At 31.6% G+C, this 21,094-nt stretch overlaps 1 protein-coding gene across 1 annotated transcript in view; it reads right to left on the minus strand.

Annotated features, from left to right (window-relative positions):
* The window catches only part of LOC108728334 (uncharacterized), a 25,473-nt gene extending 4,745 nt beyond the window's left edge, over positions 1 to 20,728 (minus strand). Inside the window, exons 1-3 of the mRNA XM_018456832.1 lie at positions 20,406 to 20,728; positions 8,688 to 8,781; positions 6,760 to 6,846 (exon numbers count right to left, since the gene is read on the minus strand). Of these exons, the coding sequence (XP_018312334.1) occupies positions 6,760 to 6,817 (58 nt within the window). The 5' untranslated portion in view covers positions 6,818 to 6,846; positions 8,688 to 8,781; positions 20,406 to 20,728. The remainder of the gene's footprint in view (positions 1 to 6,759; positions 6,847 to 8,687; positions 8,782 to 20,405) is intronic.
* Positions 20,729 to 21,094: the final 366 nt, after the last annotated feature.

The raw sequence follows: 21,094 nt of genomic DNA on the forward strand, positions 1-21,094 counted from the left end.
ATATCTCATTTTGAAGGGTAAGAATATTACTAAATGATGCAAATAGCACAAAAGACCCAAAAAATTGGTTGCGTCCTGTACATAACCTCTAAAGTAGCATAAAAACGCATTTTTCGAGTATATATCCCCTAATATCTCAAAATCCTGACGTGATGGGCCAATTCTGGTTTCAGATTCGGATTCTACGGAGAAAATTACTTCGGAAATGACCCACAGCTTCCCGACAACATCCAAGACCCCCTTTTTTGTAGACCTGTGTTATTAATGCGCATATTTCGTGAAATACACACATTAGTAATAAATTCATGCGTTCGGAATGCATCGCGTGAGTTCTTGAATTTCATTTGTATATTTTTGGACGGTTTGTCGCGTTTCAATCAGTCACTAATTTGATTCGCGTCGTGTACCCATGAAAGAAATTGCTAACTTCACTTTCCAATTTGTGTGTCAATCACGCGTCACGCAATACACAGATGGCGATGATCGCGGGAACGCAACAGAACGGAACAGATCGTCTCGGAATCGAGAGCGGAGTTACGTGTTTAATTAGTAAATATATCTCCGATTAATCCTTTATCTATAATACTTATTAACTACGCACCAGTATATAGGTTCATTGTTTGTACTTGGGCGGGACGTTACAAGGTCCATTTCGCAAAATTTATTGATTATTGGAAATTGATCACGCGAGCGAATATCAAAGCGATCATAACCATATTTCCGGACATTGCATTCCGTGGATATTCGTCTCTAATTTCAAGTCGTGAGCTTATTCGTTTATGTTATAATACACGAGCGAAATAAATAATTGTCCTATAAAACGCTTTCATGGGCTACTTATTATTCAAGGTACAGAAAGTGCACGAAACTATGAGACTTGAGTGCAGCGATAGCGTCGGTTAGTGGAGCTTGTAGTCGGCCGCGTCTTAGAAATTGCTTCGTCGTGCGGAATTTACCATTACTTTAATTACGTTAATTAATTCGCGAGACGTCTTATCGCGGGTGTCGAGCGGTTTGTATTTCCATCTTATTGTTCTCTTCTCGCGCTATTCTTGTCGTCGAAATGTAACAAGATGATGAGCGTCGCGTACCTTTAGCGTCGGGAGTGCCGTATAAAGTGTCGCGCGATTGTTGTGATTAGTATTACGCGTGTTCGAGAATGTTGTGTCATACGATTGCAATGCTGAAATTTGAGAGGAGGAAGCCTAGGAAGCATCGGGCAACGGTGGAGCAACCATCAGGTAATTTATTATTTATGTATATGTATTTGTGCGGAATTAATTAATTTTTCTATGTCCCGAAAATCCATAAGAAAGTTATATAATTCATAATAATTCGGAAATAATATAATTTTTTATTTAATATTCTTTTTTATTTAATATTCAAAAGATGAATAAAAATTTAATGCGCGCAATAATTGTATTTTGGAATATTAATTATTTTCAGTAATTTGAAGTGTTTTGTAATTTGGATGTTTTTTTTATTTTATCAACTTATTAGATCAACTTGTATCTTGCACCTCCGCTGCTGCACATCGTATCGATGAGTGGTAAACTTTTTATTTTAATTGTGAGGCAATGGATCTGTGAAAATTATAGATATAAGAATATACAATATATGTATAAAATAAGGACTATCAGAAAAATAATTAAAGAATTTGAGAAATTAGCCTTTGCTATCATAATACTGATTAACATACACATGTAAAAAATTGAATTTGATAATAAGGATACTACAATAAAATATTCTATATTATTTATTTTTGTGAAATACCAGATAATTAAATTTTTAATTTGTTGCTGGTTATGTTTGAAAGAGAAATTAAAAATTCATATTTTGAATATTAAAATATTATACAAGTGAATCTAATATATTTCATAAATTCATTGCCTTGAAATGGATGGGCTGTGATTGATCAAATATTTAACCTTAAATAATGTATATATAATTGCCTACATCGATTTATTGTGCACACAAAAATACATATGTATGATGCTGAAAAACAGAACTTATTATTTGATTATTATCTGATTACTTTCTGACAAATTCTGTTGCACATTTATGGGATATTATATTATACATATATGCACCAATGTTTGAAATTTAAACATACTCTGATATAGATAAGGAAAAAAGAAATAATTTTTATCTCAAGCATATAAAAAGTGACAAATAATAATAGTGTAATCTTTGCTTTGTAAGCAAAAAATGGTTAAATCTAGTAAAGATAGATTATTTCTTTCATACTTTTTTGTCAAATATTTTACGGAGATAAATTTTTTTCAAGAAATGTACAGTTGAGAGTACCAAGAGAGTTATATGTGTGTGTGTGTAGATATTATTATTTTTAGGTATATTTTTAGTATCAGAGACAGTAACTGATTGATGAAGTTTTTGCTTAAAAATACTTTTATGATATTTTATAACGAAGAACAAGACAAAAACTTGTTTATTAATTTTTTCATATATATTTATGTAAATAAAAAGTATTTCTGTAAAATATGATAAAAAAGATTGTTAATGATATATTTAGATATTTTTCCTTTTTTTTCTTTATCTGAAATAGATATTTTAAAAAATAAAATTTAAGATTTGTGCTTGGCCTTTCTCTTTTCGCAGGATTAGATATTATATATAATAAATTAGCGCGAGAGGTAATATTAATTGTCAAAAATTGTTTTCAATTGGCGAATGTTTAAAGTCTAAGTAAAAAAATATTCTAATTTATATGATATTCCAATTAATTTATTCAATAAATATTGTGCTAATGATTACTATTTATGTGCCAATTTTATCTTTTATAGTCTATCCGTTTATATTTATAATTGATTTTCATTTATTTGAAAAAATAAGTGTGAGAGAGATGTGGGATGTACTAAATATTTCGCAGAATATAAAAAATTTTTAGATTTAGAAATTATCTCAGTTTTATACATTTTTATGAGTTATTTTAAAGAGAGAGAGAAAAAAATTCCATTAAAATATTTAATATTGAATTGACTTTTTATATATCACATTGAAATTAATTCTGATATAAAAAATATAATAATAGGATATAAAAATTCATAAAGAAATAATGTACAATAATCGCAAAAACGTGAAATATTCATGACGCGATATTGATTATGTGGAAAGTCTGCTTTCATTTCATACTTTACGTTTCAAGAATTATCAAACTTGGCATTTTGAACTTTACACATTATAATGAGAAATGGAATGAAGTTTCTTTCGACTGATGATTCTGTTGATTTATGTATATCTAACTTTTGTCATCTTTTAATATGTTTATTTTTTCGAGCCAACAGAAGATATGTTAATTAAATGATAAAATTTAAACAATATGCATGCTAATTATTTGAATAATTATTAGTACAAGTGACGCTCGAAAAATCTCTGTTCGATTTTAACCAATGATTCTGATGCGAACTATACAGATTTTCATTATTATTTGCTGAAGAAAATCGTTATTACACCGTAAACTCGAATGGTTTCCGTTTCCGCGTAATTTAATGCTTGTTATTTGACTGTCGCTCTTAAAAGCCTTCTTTTGGGCCATTACGATAACGATGGCGAATTTTCAAGTTTTGTTGTCAACGAATTGTAGTTGCGCCAGTATTCAAACTGTGCTTAAAACTTAAGATAACACTTCAATTCGAGTTACGTGATTTATAATGAAACTATAGAAGCTAAATGTCAGGATAATTTTTTGCTTTTTCGCGTTTTAAAACTTGTATTTTAATTCCGGCAAAATAATGTATCTTCTTTGTCCAGCGTAAATATTCTACGCTTCTCTAAATTCGAAATATCACCGTGGAAAAAATAGAATAGACAGAATTTAAAACTCGTGAGATGCTGATGGTAATAAGCTAACTTTTCTCTTGAAGCTCTTTCTCTCTGCTAGGGAATTTTCCCGGAATATAACAATCTTCGTTTTTTCGATACGAACGGCGAAATCGAAAAAAAATCATGATTTAAAGGTAGAATTTTTTTTAAGCGTGAGGACAATTTTTTGATACGATATTTAAAATTAACAATGAAGATTGATGCACAAAAGGATATATACATCAAGAATGATGGAAATTTATATATTAAATAATACAAATGAAACAATAGACCTGATGATAAAAGTAATCAATTCTTCATTGAAGTTTATGTCAATTCAATTTCTACTTATGTAATAAAAATGTTCGAGATTGTCTTCTTGTTTTAAAGCTATTGTGATCCCGATGTTCCTGTGAAATTTTCATTCTTAATTTATTAATTTTTATTAGAATATATATATTGTTAAAGCATTATACGTTATTTGTTATTCGTTATTTGTGGGACATCCTTAACTATCCAATCTTGGATATTTCTCATTCTCTAAATTCTTTGGAATGAAATCTCACTCTAAAGAATGAAAATTGAGCCAGTCTCGCAAAAGAATAGTTCAGTTTTCAATCTTTAAAAGTGAGATTTCACTCTTCAAAGTGAGATTAACTCTAAAAGTTTTAGAAAGCTGTACGTAATTGTTTCTGAATGTAATTACATCGCGTATTTTGCTAAATTTTAAATTACGAGAAAATGTTACATTTTCAACTTTAATTCTATTTTGTCGATCGATTTAAGTTGATTTGTAGAATTATCCAAGGCAATTCGTCGCTCCAATCTTCTTTGAACCTCTATGCTCACGAAGATCGATAAGTCATCTCAAAACGATATTCCACAACTTGGAGAAAATCCAATCGCGAGAGTAGGTGCTCGAGATTGAGGCGACATAGAGATTATTTGTAAATTAGGAGAGGATGGCCTTACTGCAGTTGGCCCAGGGTCAACATTTTTTTTTTTCGTAAATTTCCTACTACGTCCAGTAAACATTAGCAATTCTGGTTGCGTTATTGATTTCGCCAAAAATTTCATATGCCGCTGCCAAAAATGCACCGTGTGACCATTTATGTCGGAATTCATATATCATGCGATTGAACGTTGTGTGACGTTATAGTGGTGTAACAGAATCAAAACTCGGTTCGCATTCGAATATCGCATATATTTGGTAAATATAGATTTGAAACATTTATGTAAAAAGGTAGTAAAAAATAATTTTTTACTTTTTCTCATATAATAATCGTGCAGAATACACACCGGAATGTTTTGTGTAAACAAAGCACATTGATAATCAATACAGCCAAGCCTTCTTCTTAAGGGGTTATACTACCCAGGCGCACTGAAAAATGAACGTTTTTTTGGGAATTTTTTTCTTGGAAACTATTCAATGGATCATGGAAAATGAAATTTGAGGCTTTATTATACATGTTTTGAGGTATAAAAAAAATTTTTATTATAACTCTTTTGATACAAAATGGCGTCTTGGCAAGTGGTAAACGGAACATGTGTTTTTTCCGAGGAGCGAATCTGCGTACATCATAACATTCTCCGAACAGCACCTAGAGCAAAAAAAAAATTTGTCGTTAATCTACATCAGTTTTGCTAGGGAAGTACCCACGATTATACATTTTTATCGAAAATTTGCAAATTGGCGTCAGTTTGAACTTTTTTTTTCATTTTTTCGCTAAAAATAGATTTTAAATTGTTAATAACAATTTTAATTATTTATCAATCTTAAAAAGCGTGGGTACTTCCCTAGCAAAACTGATGTAGATTAACGACAAATTTTTTTTTTTGCTCTAGGTGCTGTTCGGAGAATGTTATGATGTACGCAGATTCGCTCCTCGGAAAAAACACATGTTTCGTTTACCACTTGCCAAGACGCCATTTTGTATCAAAAGAGTTATAATAAAAATTTTTTTTATACCTCAAAACATGTATAATAAAGCCTCAAATTTCATTTTCCATGATCCATTAAATAGTTTCCAAGAAAAAAATTCCCAAAAAAACGTTCATTTTTCAGTGCGCCTGGGTAGTATAACCCCTTAAGAAAAAAGAAAATATTTCAAACGATAGCCAATTATTTTGTATAAGCGATTTCGTTTTATATATATACATATAAAACATAATAATAAGAAACAATTTTAACGTGTTAAAAAGACGTGAGAAAAAAATAGTAACATTAATACACACATTTTATTCTGCATGAAAGGACTTTAATTCATTCTTAGAAAAGAAAATAATTCATTATTAAAAAATAAACTTATTTTTGTGATTCATAAACATAAAGTAAATTATACCGAAATTATCGTAGCACGAAAGTAATGCACGTAAGAAGAAAAGTCCTCTCGGCGACTTGTTACAGAATTACGCCACTGATTGCTAACATTATACCACAATTATACCGAAGCAATTTTTGTAACTTATTTACATCAATATTTACAGCCTCTGTACATTGTTAAAAATGTCATGAAATTTAATGTACTTTTAAGTTACACAAAAATTAAATTCAATTTTATGATATACTAAATTAAATTTAATATAATATATCTGCAACTGTGAAAAATATATTTGTGTATATGAAATTTAGTGTATTTTTCATAAAATTTTACGAAGTTTAGTACATTTTTTATTAAATTTTATGTAGATTTGCATAAAATTTAATATAAGTAAACGTTAAATTTAAGTTACTTATAACTTCATTTTCATTGACAACATTAAATATCTTTAATGTACCTGCTTGAAATTTGCTTCCATTACATGTAACGGAAGCAAATTTCTTTTTTTTTTAACAGTACCTATAATGAATTTGCTAAAGTCATAACATCAAAAATTGCTTTGGTGTTAATGTGGTCTTATATATACCTAATGGAATGATATCCACATCCATATTACCATTGTAGTGAGAGCTATAGATCCCAACTTTACCCGCGACTCGTCCACCAACCGGCATGTTTATATTTTTTCTTCACGGTTTGTCACCTGAAAGAGAAATTTTCTTTTATTGCAGATAGGGCCTTACAACTCGAGCACAATTGGAAAGCACAGGCAATAGGAACAGGGAATAACAGATTTTTGAAATTATGTATTCCGATACACATGATTTCTGATAGTTTGAAATTTGTTTTTCCCTGTTTCTATTACTTGTGTTTTTCAATTGTGTCTCAGGCTTAAAAATTACAATCATGATAATATTTCCCCTTTCTTCTTCTTCACACATACTTCCACTTTTCTTCGGCACCTTTTTCTTGTTATTATAAATCTTACTATATTATCTTCTTCACAAATATAATACAATTTCTTTACAAAGATATTTTTCATTATCAGTTTATTAGTATATAGACTGCCAAAGCACAAATTCTGTTTCTCAATTTATTAAGTTCATTAAATTGAGAATATTGAAATACTCTCTATGCTCCAATACAGACTCTATGTTATAACATTTAATTAATTAATTACTTTTTAATTAATTAGTTATATAATTAATTATATAACTAATTATATTTTAATTAATTATATAATTAATTTTTCTAAAAGGTCTTATAAATAATGTAACTCCTTGGAGTTTAAATTTTTCGAAATTTTTTTTGTACTTTATAAATTGAAATAAAAAATTCTCTACGTTAGATATTACGACGTATCTCGTAAAAATTGCATTATGTATACTTATATGCAACTATAACTATACTAACTGCAAGAATATACATAGAATGTGGAAATGACGGTAACTGCATGCATATAATACTTTAAAGCTCCAATTTTATCGACAACAATATTGCAGTCATTAAATATTCGTCTCGCATACTTTGGCGCCATTGAGCTTCATTTTGATGGAGGAAACGAGTGGAAGTCACGAAGTGACGAATTCCGGAGAGGATTTTTACGAGTCGGTTTTTTTCTTCTATTCAATGTTGCATTTTTCCGACTGAGAAATTACGATCTTTTCAATTGGCACACACGATAATGATATAAAAAAATTCTAGTTATATGAATAAATATATGCATTCTGTATCGGAGAAGAATTTATTATTTTATTATAAATTTAGGTCAAATTGTTTTACTGTAAATGTAAATATATATAAACTTAAAATATAATATAAAGTATAAATAATAACGCCAATTGCTCGATGTTTCTCTAAAATAACAAGAAGAAAAATTAATCTATTTATTCAATAAATGTAATACACGTATCTCTCTCTCTTCGAAGTTTCTTTTTCTGAAAATATTTTAAAAACACTGGCTCGTAGCCCTTCTTTTATTTATTGATTTTAAAAACAGTTATAAAATCAAGCTCTTTATGATTTATAAAGAATATTTCTTGTTACGCAAAAAATGTGTATCTGTACACACTATTGATAATTAATTGCATATTCAGACGATTACACAAAGATAAATTAGAAAAATAATAAATTTTTATAAATCAGATATTTTCATTTTTCTTTATATTTACTGCTTACGACTGTTTTATTTATCTCTACTCAAGAGAGAAATATATTGAAGAACATGCATTTGCATAGATTATTTTTTATTGTCGTTTTTCCGCGACTGGTGCCATCATACGTACAAAAATATGAAGGGATATAAATCAGGGACGAAGAGATTTCCTGATTTCTTTGAATTTCTGACGACTCTTCGATTTCTTCACTGCGTTGCTAAAAGGTTCTTTTCAAAGCTTGCAAAATTTGTGACCCTGATGCGACGTCGGCGTCGATCAAAGAATTTGCTTGTTAGCGGTACCGATAAAAGTGAGTTTGCTATGTGGAAGGAAGCAAGGGGTTCGTCATCCTCGTGTTTTTCATACGAGAGCATTGATGTGTAAGTACCTCAGAGATTCAGAAATAGGGTACTTTACGCGCATCTCTTCCACTCCGCCTAATCGCCAAACATTTTCTCTCTCGTGATCCGCATTCGGCCAAACTGAAAAAGCAATTATTATATATTACAATAGTGCTTCATATATATTTAATTATTATGTAATAATTTTAGTTATTTTCTTTATATTACAATATATATTATTTTTATTATATTAATATCTATAATTTTTGTGATTTTTTTTCTTTATATGTTACTGCGAGCAAAAAAATTAAAATTTGTAGTCTGTAGCTTTTCAACTGATAAAGTAAAAAAGTCTGCTTCCGAGATTAAGTGTATAGAATTGTGTGTATGTTCAATATTAATGGATTTGCTTTTTGAATCAAACGAGAAAGGCGATATAACAATGTGAATTATAGCAACAATATTTAGATAAAACATAATTATTATTCTAGTGCTTCTATTGTATAATGCACTTATTATTATGCAACTGTTGCATTATATCATTTTAATTAATGTATATGTGTATGTATAATTAATTGCCTCATGTATATGTAAATGTAAACGTATCTGTAAATGCACGTATATGCAACATTTGAATGATAAATTATAACCTTTTATTATATAAAAGAGCATATCACACATAAAAGTTCTTTATTATATTAATATAATGAAAGAGAGAGAAAGAGAACAACTTTGAGAAGATGGTACTTATACATATATGTGACTTTACTTCTTGTTTTTGTATAAATTTTGTGTAAATTAGAATCCTCAATTGCACAGTAAACATTTTTTCTTCCACTTTAATGAAATTTATCACCTATCTAAAGAATAAAGCGGAAGATATGATCAAGCGTTCTAATACAATCTAGTGTTCTTTCAAGCTGAACACTTCTTTAAGCTTGCCAAAAGCTGTTTCACGGAGCAAAAAGATTATTGTTGATGATTTCTCGAGTTGTGATCCTCATGATACGAGGTTCTGTAAACACTCGCAGAGGCAGACTTTTTTTATTTTGTTAGTTGAAAGTCTAGATCGTAGAAACTTTTATTTTCTCGCTCGTAGCAACATTAGGTATTGACATAAAAACGTATTGATATAAAAAAACATACCTACATAAACAATATAAAAACTATAACCAAAATGACATAATAGTATTACATAATAGTAATTAAAATATTTATGATTAAATAGGTAATCTTCGCAATTCAGCCCTAAATCGTTTCAGGAATTATTTAATAATAAAAATATTTGCGCGTAAACGTACAATAAAAGAGGCTCTTTTTTCAGATTACAGACTTTCTTCACGTTCTACAAAGAATTTTAGTAAAGAAAATTCATAAGGAGCTGCAATTATCTACGTGGATCGGTTGAAAAGTAATTAACAGTCGCTCGTAAACGAAAAGAAATATTCTAATGAAACAAAAAAGGCATAAAAGCATTTTATTGACTATAAGAACGTACCATTACTTTTCAACGTAGTCACTATTTTCAGCTAACCATTTATCCCAACGATGAACCAATTTTCTCATCCGGTCAATGAAAAATTGCAGTGGTCTTTTCTTGATCCATGACTTTATTATGTCCTTCAATTCATCATCCGAAAAATGAATTCTAGTAACCCTCATCGTCGTTTACAAGCCGTTTATAGTGATGAAATTGTTTATTGAAGTACTGTGAATGCTGTGTGCGTAATAAAATTTGTGCATCGGGAGTTGGAGGATTTGATGCCCTGCGATTTTTTATTTTTTTCCAATTTAAAGAGGGACCTTAAGGGCATTTATATTACACGGATAATGAAGTGAAGGACGCAGTGAAGTCGTGGATCCCCAGGAAAGACCGTCGGAATTCTTTACTGACCGGATGAGAAAACTGGTTTACAGTTGGGAGAAATGTGTAGCTGTAAATAGTAATTACGTTGAAAAATAATGGTATGTTTTTGTAGTCAACAAAATACACTTTCATGTTTTTTTTTTCGTTTTATTCGAATATCTCTTTTTGTGTGTGGGTGTTTACAAGTTACGTGTCACTATCCATTTCTTTTCATCCGACCCACGTATTCTCAATGTCTATAAATATCGACAGCCTGAAAATAGTTAAGAAAAAATAGCAGTATTTTCTAATCTGCTATACTTGCTATTTACAGTGACGAATTTTTTATGAGCTTTTTGCAAATTATTTCTGATTTCGTTTAGAATTAGATATATTTCTGACATTTAACTAGCATAGCCATCTTCGGTATTTCAGCTTCAAATTCTACAACCCGAGATTAGCTTCGAAATGGCTGTGCCATTCCAGAATTCAAGTTTCGGCGAATATGCTCCTGAATTCAAAGCGCTCTTTTGCGTTAAATATGTAACTTTGCGGGCTCGAGCCTCGAAATCCGGTGACATCGCAGTGCGATTATTCCCGGGGCGCTTCTTAATAACGCTCTTCGTTTAAGTGAGATCAACAAGTTAGTTTCGTTACACGTCGCGTACACGCTTCGCTCTCATACGCGCTCAAGAGTGGTCCATTGTTTTGCACAATTAAAATGAGTCCCGTCGGCACACCAGACCGGTATTCACGAGCTGTCCGCTAGGGACATGTAGGGACAGAAAGCTTTTGTCTTGTAGAGTGTTTTGTGCAATGACCACTGTACTATCGTCGAGCTAGCAGTTGATGCTGCGTGCTGCAGTTCTGTATCCAGCCTGGTGTCATGCTTCGATGCGTTCGCAATTAGGCGCGATGACATCCACGTGCTCGTGGTTTATTAATTAATGATGGCGGTATTGTTTCTGGAAAGTGTGATGCGGATTTAGCGGCGCGGTCGGCCGCGACGAAATTGCGAGTCTGGCAGTCTCTGGGAATTGCATCGAACGTGGTCGCTTGACCATACACGAGTGACGTCGAGTTTACATGATTGTCTGTGAATATTAATAGTAGAGTCATTGAAACATTTACGTTCTATCGAACCAGTAATTATCGACAAGATCAGATATAGTCCAATGTTATACGAGCAAGGACTTGCTTTATATAATTTCAGAGATTTGGGGAAAAATTATGTTACATATTATGGTTACATTTACATTGCATTTATTTTATTAAATATTATGAAAAATTATTTTAATGAAACAATTTTTTTGTCATATTCTTATATAATACAACTTTAATATCTTTAATAATATTTTTTAATTATTCTTTTGTCTTCATAAGTCTTATTAGCATTTATTAGAGAAGTATCTTTTGCTCGGAGCAATTCCAAGTTTGATTATTATTTTGTGCTTAATGCGAAGTTAGTTATTGAAACAGCGACCGCTCTAATTAGTAAAATTAGTGAAACTCCATTGCTTGAGGCTACAACCAGTTTCTGCATCTGCGGAGTTTGTACGTAGCTTACCGCGACGAGGTGATAAGAATCTGTAATATTTTGATTTCGGAAAATGGAGACAGTATATACCTACCGCTTATAATATTGCACAAAACAGCTAAATTATTTCGTTGAATATTTATCATATTGAAGCATTTATGCTCTTAAAACTATTTTAACGATTGCGCATAAAGAATGAAGATCTTCTATTAAAATTTTTCGCATATTATTCCGTTTACAAAAGAATCATTTTCGTAAGCGGACAGCATTCGTCAACTATTCACTTGCAAATGTCGAAAGACAACATTTAAATATCGTTTCAATAATAAATATATATGTGCTAATTAATAACTTAAAGGGAAAACTTGTTTCTGAAGCTCTAACGGACTCAATTAACTCAAACAGCATTTCTCTTTGTGTGTCAAAGCGTTTGCCCTGGATTTATTTTGTATCTTGGCTACTGTTATCAAAGGCTTTGGTAACTATAACGTTGTTACCACTGAGCTCTGCCATATTTATCCTTTGCAACCATTGCTTTATACATATGGTTGCATTTTACGCTGGATTTTAATTACAATTGCATAAGTTCCAAAATGAATTTGTTATACGATTTCATATAATTGAAGAGCGTTTCCTCATCCGTTTGAATAACGTTTCCACATATAGTGTTCGTAGAGTAACAATTGCTCTCCTTAACCCCTTTATTCCTGTGACATTTAATTATTGTTGTATAAATGTCAGATGTATGAATTCACGGTATTTAATTATTCACACTGTTATATCTTTAAATAAATAATGTTTGCAAAAGACGGTATCGATAATAAACAGCATGACAACGTTACATTTTTTAGGACAATTCGACAGTTGTTCTGTTCGTAATTATGCAGCGATGTATCACTTATAAGCATTTCATAAGCTTTTCGAGAACATTATTAAGATTAAGAGACGGCGAGGGTCTTTGTTTCTGCAAAGACGCACGTCGTTTATAAATGAACATTTACGCAATTGTCTCGACGCGACGGAGGATGAAAGCTTTTGTTTGCCGCTTGCTGCGTGCCCTCGCTAATGCAATCGACAAAGCGCCTGGTGTTATTGTTCCTCTCGTCAGCGTCATTGTCATTGATGAACGGCGTTGCTATTCACAATTCCCATTAGCATGCACTGTATCTGCTTCTGCGCGATTGACTACTGAGCGCGACTCTTCACCGAAACTCCGCGATTTTGCGTCGCGTTAATTTACGCTTAATTCTCTAGCGAACACAAACTAAAGCAATTTTATAAAACTGAATTGAAAAGTTCATTCTATTTTATAGTAAAATTATAACAATATTTTTAGAAAATCAACTAAGATTTTGTATTTGTTTGAAAAAATATGTTATAAAATATACACGAAAGTAAAATTCAATACGTAATAAAAAACATTGTATGAAATAAATACATAAGATAAAAAATAGAATTTTAATCAAAATCAGCAAGTAAAAAAGGACAAGTAAAATATTGGGCATTATTTTTCATGCTAACTCTCATTGCCTTTTTTTACTTGTTGATTTAAAAATTTCAAAAGTTCTTTTTTATTTGTAAATTTTAGAGTTTTCATATCAGAATATTTAATATTTTTTGTACGTTTTTTATTTCAAGTAAGAGAAAACAAATAAGATGTTTTTTTTTTAAATATTTTTTTTTATTTATTCATTTTTACATTTATTCATTTTAATGTAAAATTGTAGAGGAAAGGAGGCTGTTATGGAATAAGTCGGGATTATGGAATATCACGATACATTGTTTTGTTTTGTATTTGCGCCTCATTTTGGAAGCAATCGTCAAAATTACCTTTCCACAGTCTGTTTAGATATTATAACATGGCTACGACTCGTCAATGTTTACCGTAAAACTGTGTTGCCGTAAAAGCTATATTTTACAGGTAGCAAACAGTTTCACAGGTGTATATTCTGTATGTAATTTTGAGAAATCGATATTAATTTCAGTTTAGCTTGGAAGCTTGAATGTGGCTTTCAAATGATATAATTGAACTGAATTTGATAACGAAATGTATGGATATATCTGACGTATAAAGTTATAGTATATACCAGTTAGTGGTTATTTCACATCTCTCCTCCTATTTCATAACCGCAACATTTTTTCCTCTTTAGTTTTTTGTAAACTACGTTCACTCTGTGGAACCTACCTGAAAAACTTTTATAACATAATTAGTATCATCTTATGGCTAACAAACTTCCATTAAGAGTAATTATGTCACATAAATATTTATTGAGTTATTATTATTCACGACACATAAATATTACTGAGTTATTTTAATAAAACAAATTAGTAATTTATAACCTCTTCCTTCTTTCTATCTTTCAATTAGCCGTAAAATTCAGTTTTGGATTTTATGTTATAAAGGCAGCAGATGTATATTATTAGAAGTTTAACCAAACGTCGCCGTCGTCTAATTTTATTCTACGTTAGTTTCGAATGAATAGACCTATTCGATTAAATAATAGAATAAATAAGGAGTTGTTAAAAGGAAATGTGGCTCAATTAATTACAATCGTTACCACAGATTGTCTAATTCTGTAAATTATGCAAAACAATCTGAAACGGTCTTTCAAAATTTAATTTGCAGAATATTATGCAAATTTCATAACTCTAGTTAATTAATTCTTCTATACGGACAGAAAATTGGAAAATTCTCTCGTTATAGAGATTACGTTATGTTTTTATTTCCTTCGTAATTAGATTGTACATAAATATGTTTTTACCATTTGTATCTAGAGTACACTAATATTTTATGATAATATAAGCCAAGCGGGCAAACGAGAATCTAATTGGGTTAATAAAGTTATGTTTAATCTCTCAGTAGATAACCGGGAATACAGTTAGTATTACGATGCATGCTTAGATGTGACTCAGTGTGCACAAACAAGATTTGCAGATACTCTCGAAGCACGTATTTAAAGTTTTGTGTTCAAGTGTAAGTAGATAAACTTCTCTTTTGCTATCACAAAGGCACGAGGTTTATAAAGTGTAACTATTATTTGGCGATCAAACTTTATGAAAATATCGACAAATTTATGCTTGAGATGTCAAATATCAAATTTATGGAGTCTTTTGAAAGTATGGCAATGTTGGGAAAATTAGCATGATCTACACAAAGAGGAGTGATGATGATCTTGATACGCATGGCATATTCTGGGAAACTGTTCTGGCTTTTTATGAGCTTGAAGACAATCTTGCCTTAACAAGCTAAACCAAAACCATTGAAGATGTTAAATTGTTAGCATTACCGATTGTAATAATGACATGACATAACAATTGGCAAATTTTTGTGCTTATAATCATCAATCTCTATATAACTAATTCATATTTTTTTCTGGAAATGAATTAGTAATTCTCTCGTACTTTCATAATATATGTTAGAAAGGTCACATGTTGTCGAGATTTGATCGTAATTATGGCGTAATTGGAAAATTTCCGTTTATATTAACCTTCATATTTCTTTTGGAGTGAATTAGCAGTAATTCTCTCAATACTATCATCTATGTTAGACCATTAACGGGAACTGCATATACCTACATATACCGATAAAAACTTTTTCCAATACGGTGTATGCCATATATGTATAAGTGCCACTCGTGATGTATGCAGAAACCTCAATAATTCGATTCATTTTTACATGGACCTGTCCTGAAACTTCAATGGTTCATGTGCTGGTTTCGCGAATATGTGATACCAAAGCCCTAGCGGTATTACGAAATTCGTCGCAAAAACCTCGACAAAGAGCTGTAATTTTGCTTGACTGAGAAATTTTTGTGATTAGAATTTATTTTATGTCATACTAATATTTACTTCAATTTCCAGTTTGATTCATAGATCGATTTATTGATATCATTTCTTTTTGCAGCCCAAAAAATCAATATATATCTTTTATATATCTTTTGTTTATGTTGCTAAAGTACAATAAAATTTAATCTCGATTACGCGATGAAATTGAAATGTCATAGGTAAATTCGATGTTATTCTTTAATATATGCGAGGAAGAGATGAATAAACTGTTACACAGGACTGATGTTTTTTAAAATTTAGGAAATGTAAGATTTGCGATAAAATTGAACGTCTAGCATGGCGTAGTTTTTAATTTTAAATATGTCATTTTATTAGAAGCAAATCGAAATTAAATAACAGCATCTGATGTTATCTAATAAATTTTATTACGTAAATACATTGCGATTAAAATGATAAATATCCTGCTAAAGTTGTCCGAGCCGTCAAAAAGTAATCTCAATTAACATTACGAAAGTTGATAATAAAGTTAGAAACCAGAATATATTAATTATTTTTCGTGCGGATATCATCAAGTTTCGAAACATCCATACGCTCGTATAAAACTTATTTGAAAACATAAATAATTCGCAATAAGATCGAATAACATCATGAAAGAAATTCGATTGAAAACAGCGCGTTATTACTTCTAGAAATGTTAAATTCCTTGGAGAATAATTATTCAAAATAATGAGAAATTCTTGACGTCAGAAGTCTGTTTACATATTTTCAGTAATTACCTCGTCGGGCGACAGCCACGCCCTGTTGACCTTTAATAATTCCCTTTCCTTTTTCGTAGAATATTTTTATCAGCGCACCCGAAGGGGAAAGTTTCACCCGGCCGATGTTGGACTAAAAATGGTGCAACGTGGCGTCGCTTACGGCGGATAAGGCCGAATCCACGGATTTGGACAGATCGATGGAAATTCAGAAACGAGGCGTTGTCTCTCTGAGCTCCGGGCAGACGACTTTACCGTGAATATATGCGATGTTATAAGCTGAAATTATAGACATATCGTTGGCTGGTGCCGATGAGTCGATGAACCGAGTCGGAAATTCGCCGGAAACACGATTACCCTCCATTTCTCTGTCCACCCATTTCTGTCATTCGCGCGTCCTACACTCTCATTAAACAGCTCCACGAGTAACTAACTTGGCGATTTTCGCATGCCCACTGATTCGTATTCTTTCACTTCGATGAACCAAATTTAATCGATTTTATAAAATAAAATTATATAATATTTAACTGATTCCACAAAGCGACAATATTTGAGTTCCATAAAGCTCCATGTTATCAAAGATAGAATTATTTATTTGCTAATATATATAAAACAAAGTATTATTATTTACAAATCTATAATAGAATTTTTATCAAAGCAAGAAATTTCAAATTTAGAATTATATAACTATGAAAAATTTCTTATTGTGAAAATTATATTTTATTAATATTTTTTAAATCATACTTGTGTTATGTTTTAGTTATCTATATAATTTTTATAAAATAATGTTATATGGAAAAACCTAAAATATTTCCAAAATTACTTCTTCAACATATATTGGATTCTAAAATTCTGGATGTGACATGGCTTGCTATAAATGTCAGCCTATCAGAATACAGTCGCTAATATCGTCTCTAGAGTGACATTCTATGCTCTTTCCGGCTCTTTTTCTGGAGTGTTTGAATAGTCTTAACAGGATAAAATGACGATGTCGTATATTAGCTTCAAGGTATCAAGTAAAGTCTTAATCGTAAATTTTACTTATTTTGTTTTAAAAATTATTTAAATTATTTAAATTATTTTAAAAAAAATAATTTGTCTAAAAATATATTATATATATTTCTTGCTGCAAAAATCATTTTATTAGACATCGTTATCAAACAATTATTAACAATCTTTCCCTCGAGATGATAAAAACTGCTTAAACTCAATAATGAAAATACACATAATTAATAATTTATAAAAAATCATTGATTAATATTATACTAGTCATTAATAATTCGTCGATTATAAATACCTTTTGGGTTTATCAACACGACAACTTCGATAGGGGATGATTAATCGGTTTTGCTATGAGAAGGTATATGTGAAATATCGATGATATATTGAAAAATTGGCTCGAGCATGATTTTCATTTATAGAAGATAATGAGAAACGAAGTAAAAATCATGTTAAAAAGATATCTCTTGATTGTTGAAAAGAAGTCAAGGTTCCGTCAGATAGATCAATTCATCTTTGATCGGATAGAGGATGAACTGCATTCGCGCCAAGTGGATCGTCCCACTACTCGATCGGACGAGAGCTTGGCGACTGTGCGCCAAGTAGATCGCGTCGTTTTAGTCAGACAAAGAGAGTACATATATCACGCAATAGTAGCACGCGCTTTTAATCAAACCTCTTAGCGAAGATTGTATTTTAAAGTGTCATTGTAGACACAATGGTTGTTGACCAAATAGATAAAATATATGAATCTATAAATTTGATTTTTAAGAAAGATTTTGATTGATTGTATGACCCAAATAATTGTTTTCAGATGCAAAATTTTCATAACTCGTTAATACTGTCCTTTTCTTACCGCATTATATGAATCTCTATTTGATAATATTCTTTGCGGATTAAAATAATGTATAATTGATGTTCTAGAATAGTTCAGTCCGCTTTGGATTTCATTATCATTCACAATTTTTATAATTCATAAGACGATTTTCATAATTGTGCATTTCCGCCGTGGATGTAATTGAAATTTAATATTTATGCGTTTGGTGTCGGCATAAGGAGAAGAATGTCAGCAAGAGAAAAATCAGCACATAAAAGCTCGTTGAAATTAATTTTGCAGTTTTATTTGTTTCGTTTTGTGTGATAAAACAATACCGTGATTGCCACATAATTCTGGTTGTCGGCATTATCACGTATTTTAATTCATGTTCTGTCTCATGGATAAAATATGCATATCCTCCATTGAATTTTATTATGCTCTCGTATATCTCGCTCTATGATTCTCTGACTCAAGATAAAACATAAAATTGTTACGATTTCTTTCCGCAACAGTTGACGTATTTTCTTCCCTTATTTCTTTCTTGGTTATAATTTTAATTTTAGGTTAATATTCGCAAGTTATTTTTACTTAATACTACATGTTTCGCCAGGCATTGCTATTTGTATATTTTTATAGCCTGCTATATTTAGGAAACTAATAATATATAAACTACTAGATGAGAAGCACTTAGAACGACGCCCTCACATCACATTATCGGGCCAGATTCGAGAGTGAAGTGATCTATATCTGGCTGCTTCTCTGGTATAAGCCTCGCTTATCAGATAGATACTTGGCGTGTCAAGTCACAAGAAGATCATCGAGTTTCCTAACACGTCAAAATATGGCACAGTCGAGTAGACGCGTAGTACTGCTCAACTGAAATATACAGTCCTTATCTAACCATTGTCACAAAGATGGAGATTGTTTCTTATATACATATATATGTGTGTGTGTGTGTGTGTGTGTGTGTGTGTGTGTGTGTGTGTGTGTGTGTGTGTGTGTGTGTGTAGAAAGAAACGATTTCAGAATATTAAAAGATTAAAGAACTAATTTTATTAATCACATGCCGAATAGAACGGATTATTGTATTTCGATATGTTTTTCTCGCTTTGTTAGATTAGCTATTAATAGACTTGAATATGCAATCTATGATTATTTTCAATTACTTTTTATATTACACTAATAAGGAGAAACAAGGGTAGAAATAACCGTTTCTGCTCGTTTATATAGGCCTTATTTTTCTCAATTAATGTCATTTACAATAATAACAAAAATACGATCTACGTCATTATTTTATATTATTTTACATATTACTAAAATTCTACCATAATTCTTATTGTAGATCGTGCTGTAAAATCATTTCTAACGTTCCATACAGACAATAAAAACATTGAAATTTGAAGTATTTAATCTTTTTCACAATCAAAACATTCATGTCACATAAAATTATTATACGTGACCTGAGTTTTAGAATTTTCTCTCTATTGTGTAGCGAGAGAAATATTGCTAGCGTAAATAATGGATCAGTAGCAGCAAGATAGCACTGAGAAAATTTTACATAAATGTAAATACCTTTGTTAGTACAATCAATGCAGTATCTATACATAAAAGCGATTATTATAATTTCAAACTTAATATTATTAAAGCCTTCTCATCGCTTTAAATTTTCTACAATTTGGCGGTTCTATTAAAAGAAAAGTTTATAACTAGGACTAATGAAGGTGTTGCAATGTAAGAAATCCATTAAATCAATATTTTTACGAAATCCGATATCGATAGCTTCGATGACCTCATATGAACCAGCAGCGTGACCCGGGAATACCTGGGAATACCTCTCACGGCGCGGCGTAGTGTATGCGAATAATTAACGTTTCGCAAGACCGATCATCTTGTCCTAGTTACTAATTCAATATCGCCGAGATTTAACGTGTAAGATCACGTTATCGTCATGAATCGATTGCGACCCTGGGTGTACACCGTGGCGTTTGCTACTATGCCTATGCAAAGGGTGAGGGAGTAACGAACCATTTCGGTTGCCCAAACGCGGGAGATGAGCTCTGGCAGGATTTGAGATCGCTGAATCGAGTAATGTTTCTTGAGACAAATTCTTGCGTGTTTAGGCAACTCGGTAAGTAACCGGACGATTTTCAACGAGTAAGACGAGCGGAATGTGGCGTGCCACGAGGTGCTGGGTCACGATATAGTGGTCCAGCCGACGACGACGCGACGTGAATCTCTACGTGGTTGACGCGGGTTGAACGCGATGCCGACTGAACGCCCCGGTGCCGCGCGATCCCGTTGCTCCGACGACGGCGCCCGAAGCTGAACGGGCAACGTAGATAGGGTGGCTGCCGAGCGACTGCTACGGGGTGTGATAGAGAAACCACGAGAGAGGGACACTATGTGAGTTCTAGTGGTAGGGGCGAATGTGTTCGGGGAGAGAGAAAATTATTGGCTGGCAGAAGGGAGTAGCGAAGGAGAGAAGTGGTCCAGGGTGAGGGATGATGGCGAGGAAAAGGGTAGCAAAGTGGGGAAAGTGCGTGAAGGGATGGTAGGAGTGAGGAGAGAGCAAGAGAGGAAACGTGCGTAAGCGAGGGTGAATGACAAAGGCGGAGGACAGATAATTATTAATAACATTTTCGACATTAATAAATTGGAAAGGATTCTCATATGCTTTTAATGAATTAAAAGAAACTTCAACTTCTTTTACAACA

Source organism: Mycetomoellerius zeteki, unplaced genomic scaffold (assembly GCF_001594055.1).
Source record: "Mycetomoellerius zeteki isolate Tzet28-1 unplaced genomic scaffold, Tzet1.0 scaffold61, whole genome shotgun sequence".
Taxonomy (NCBI): domain Eukaryota; kingdom Metazoa; phylum Arthropoda; class Insecta; order Hymenoptera; family Formicidae; genus Mycetomoellerius; species Mycetomoellerius zeteki.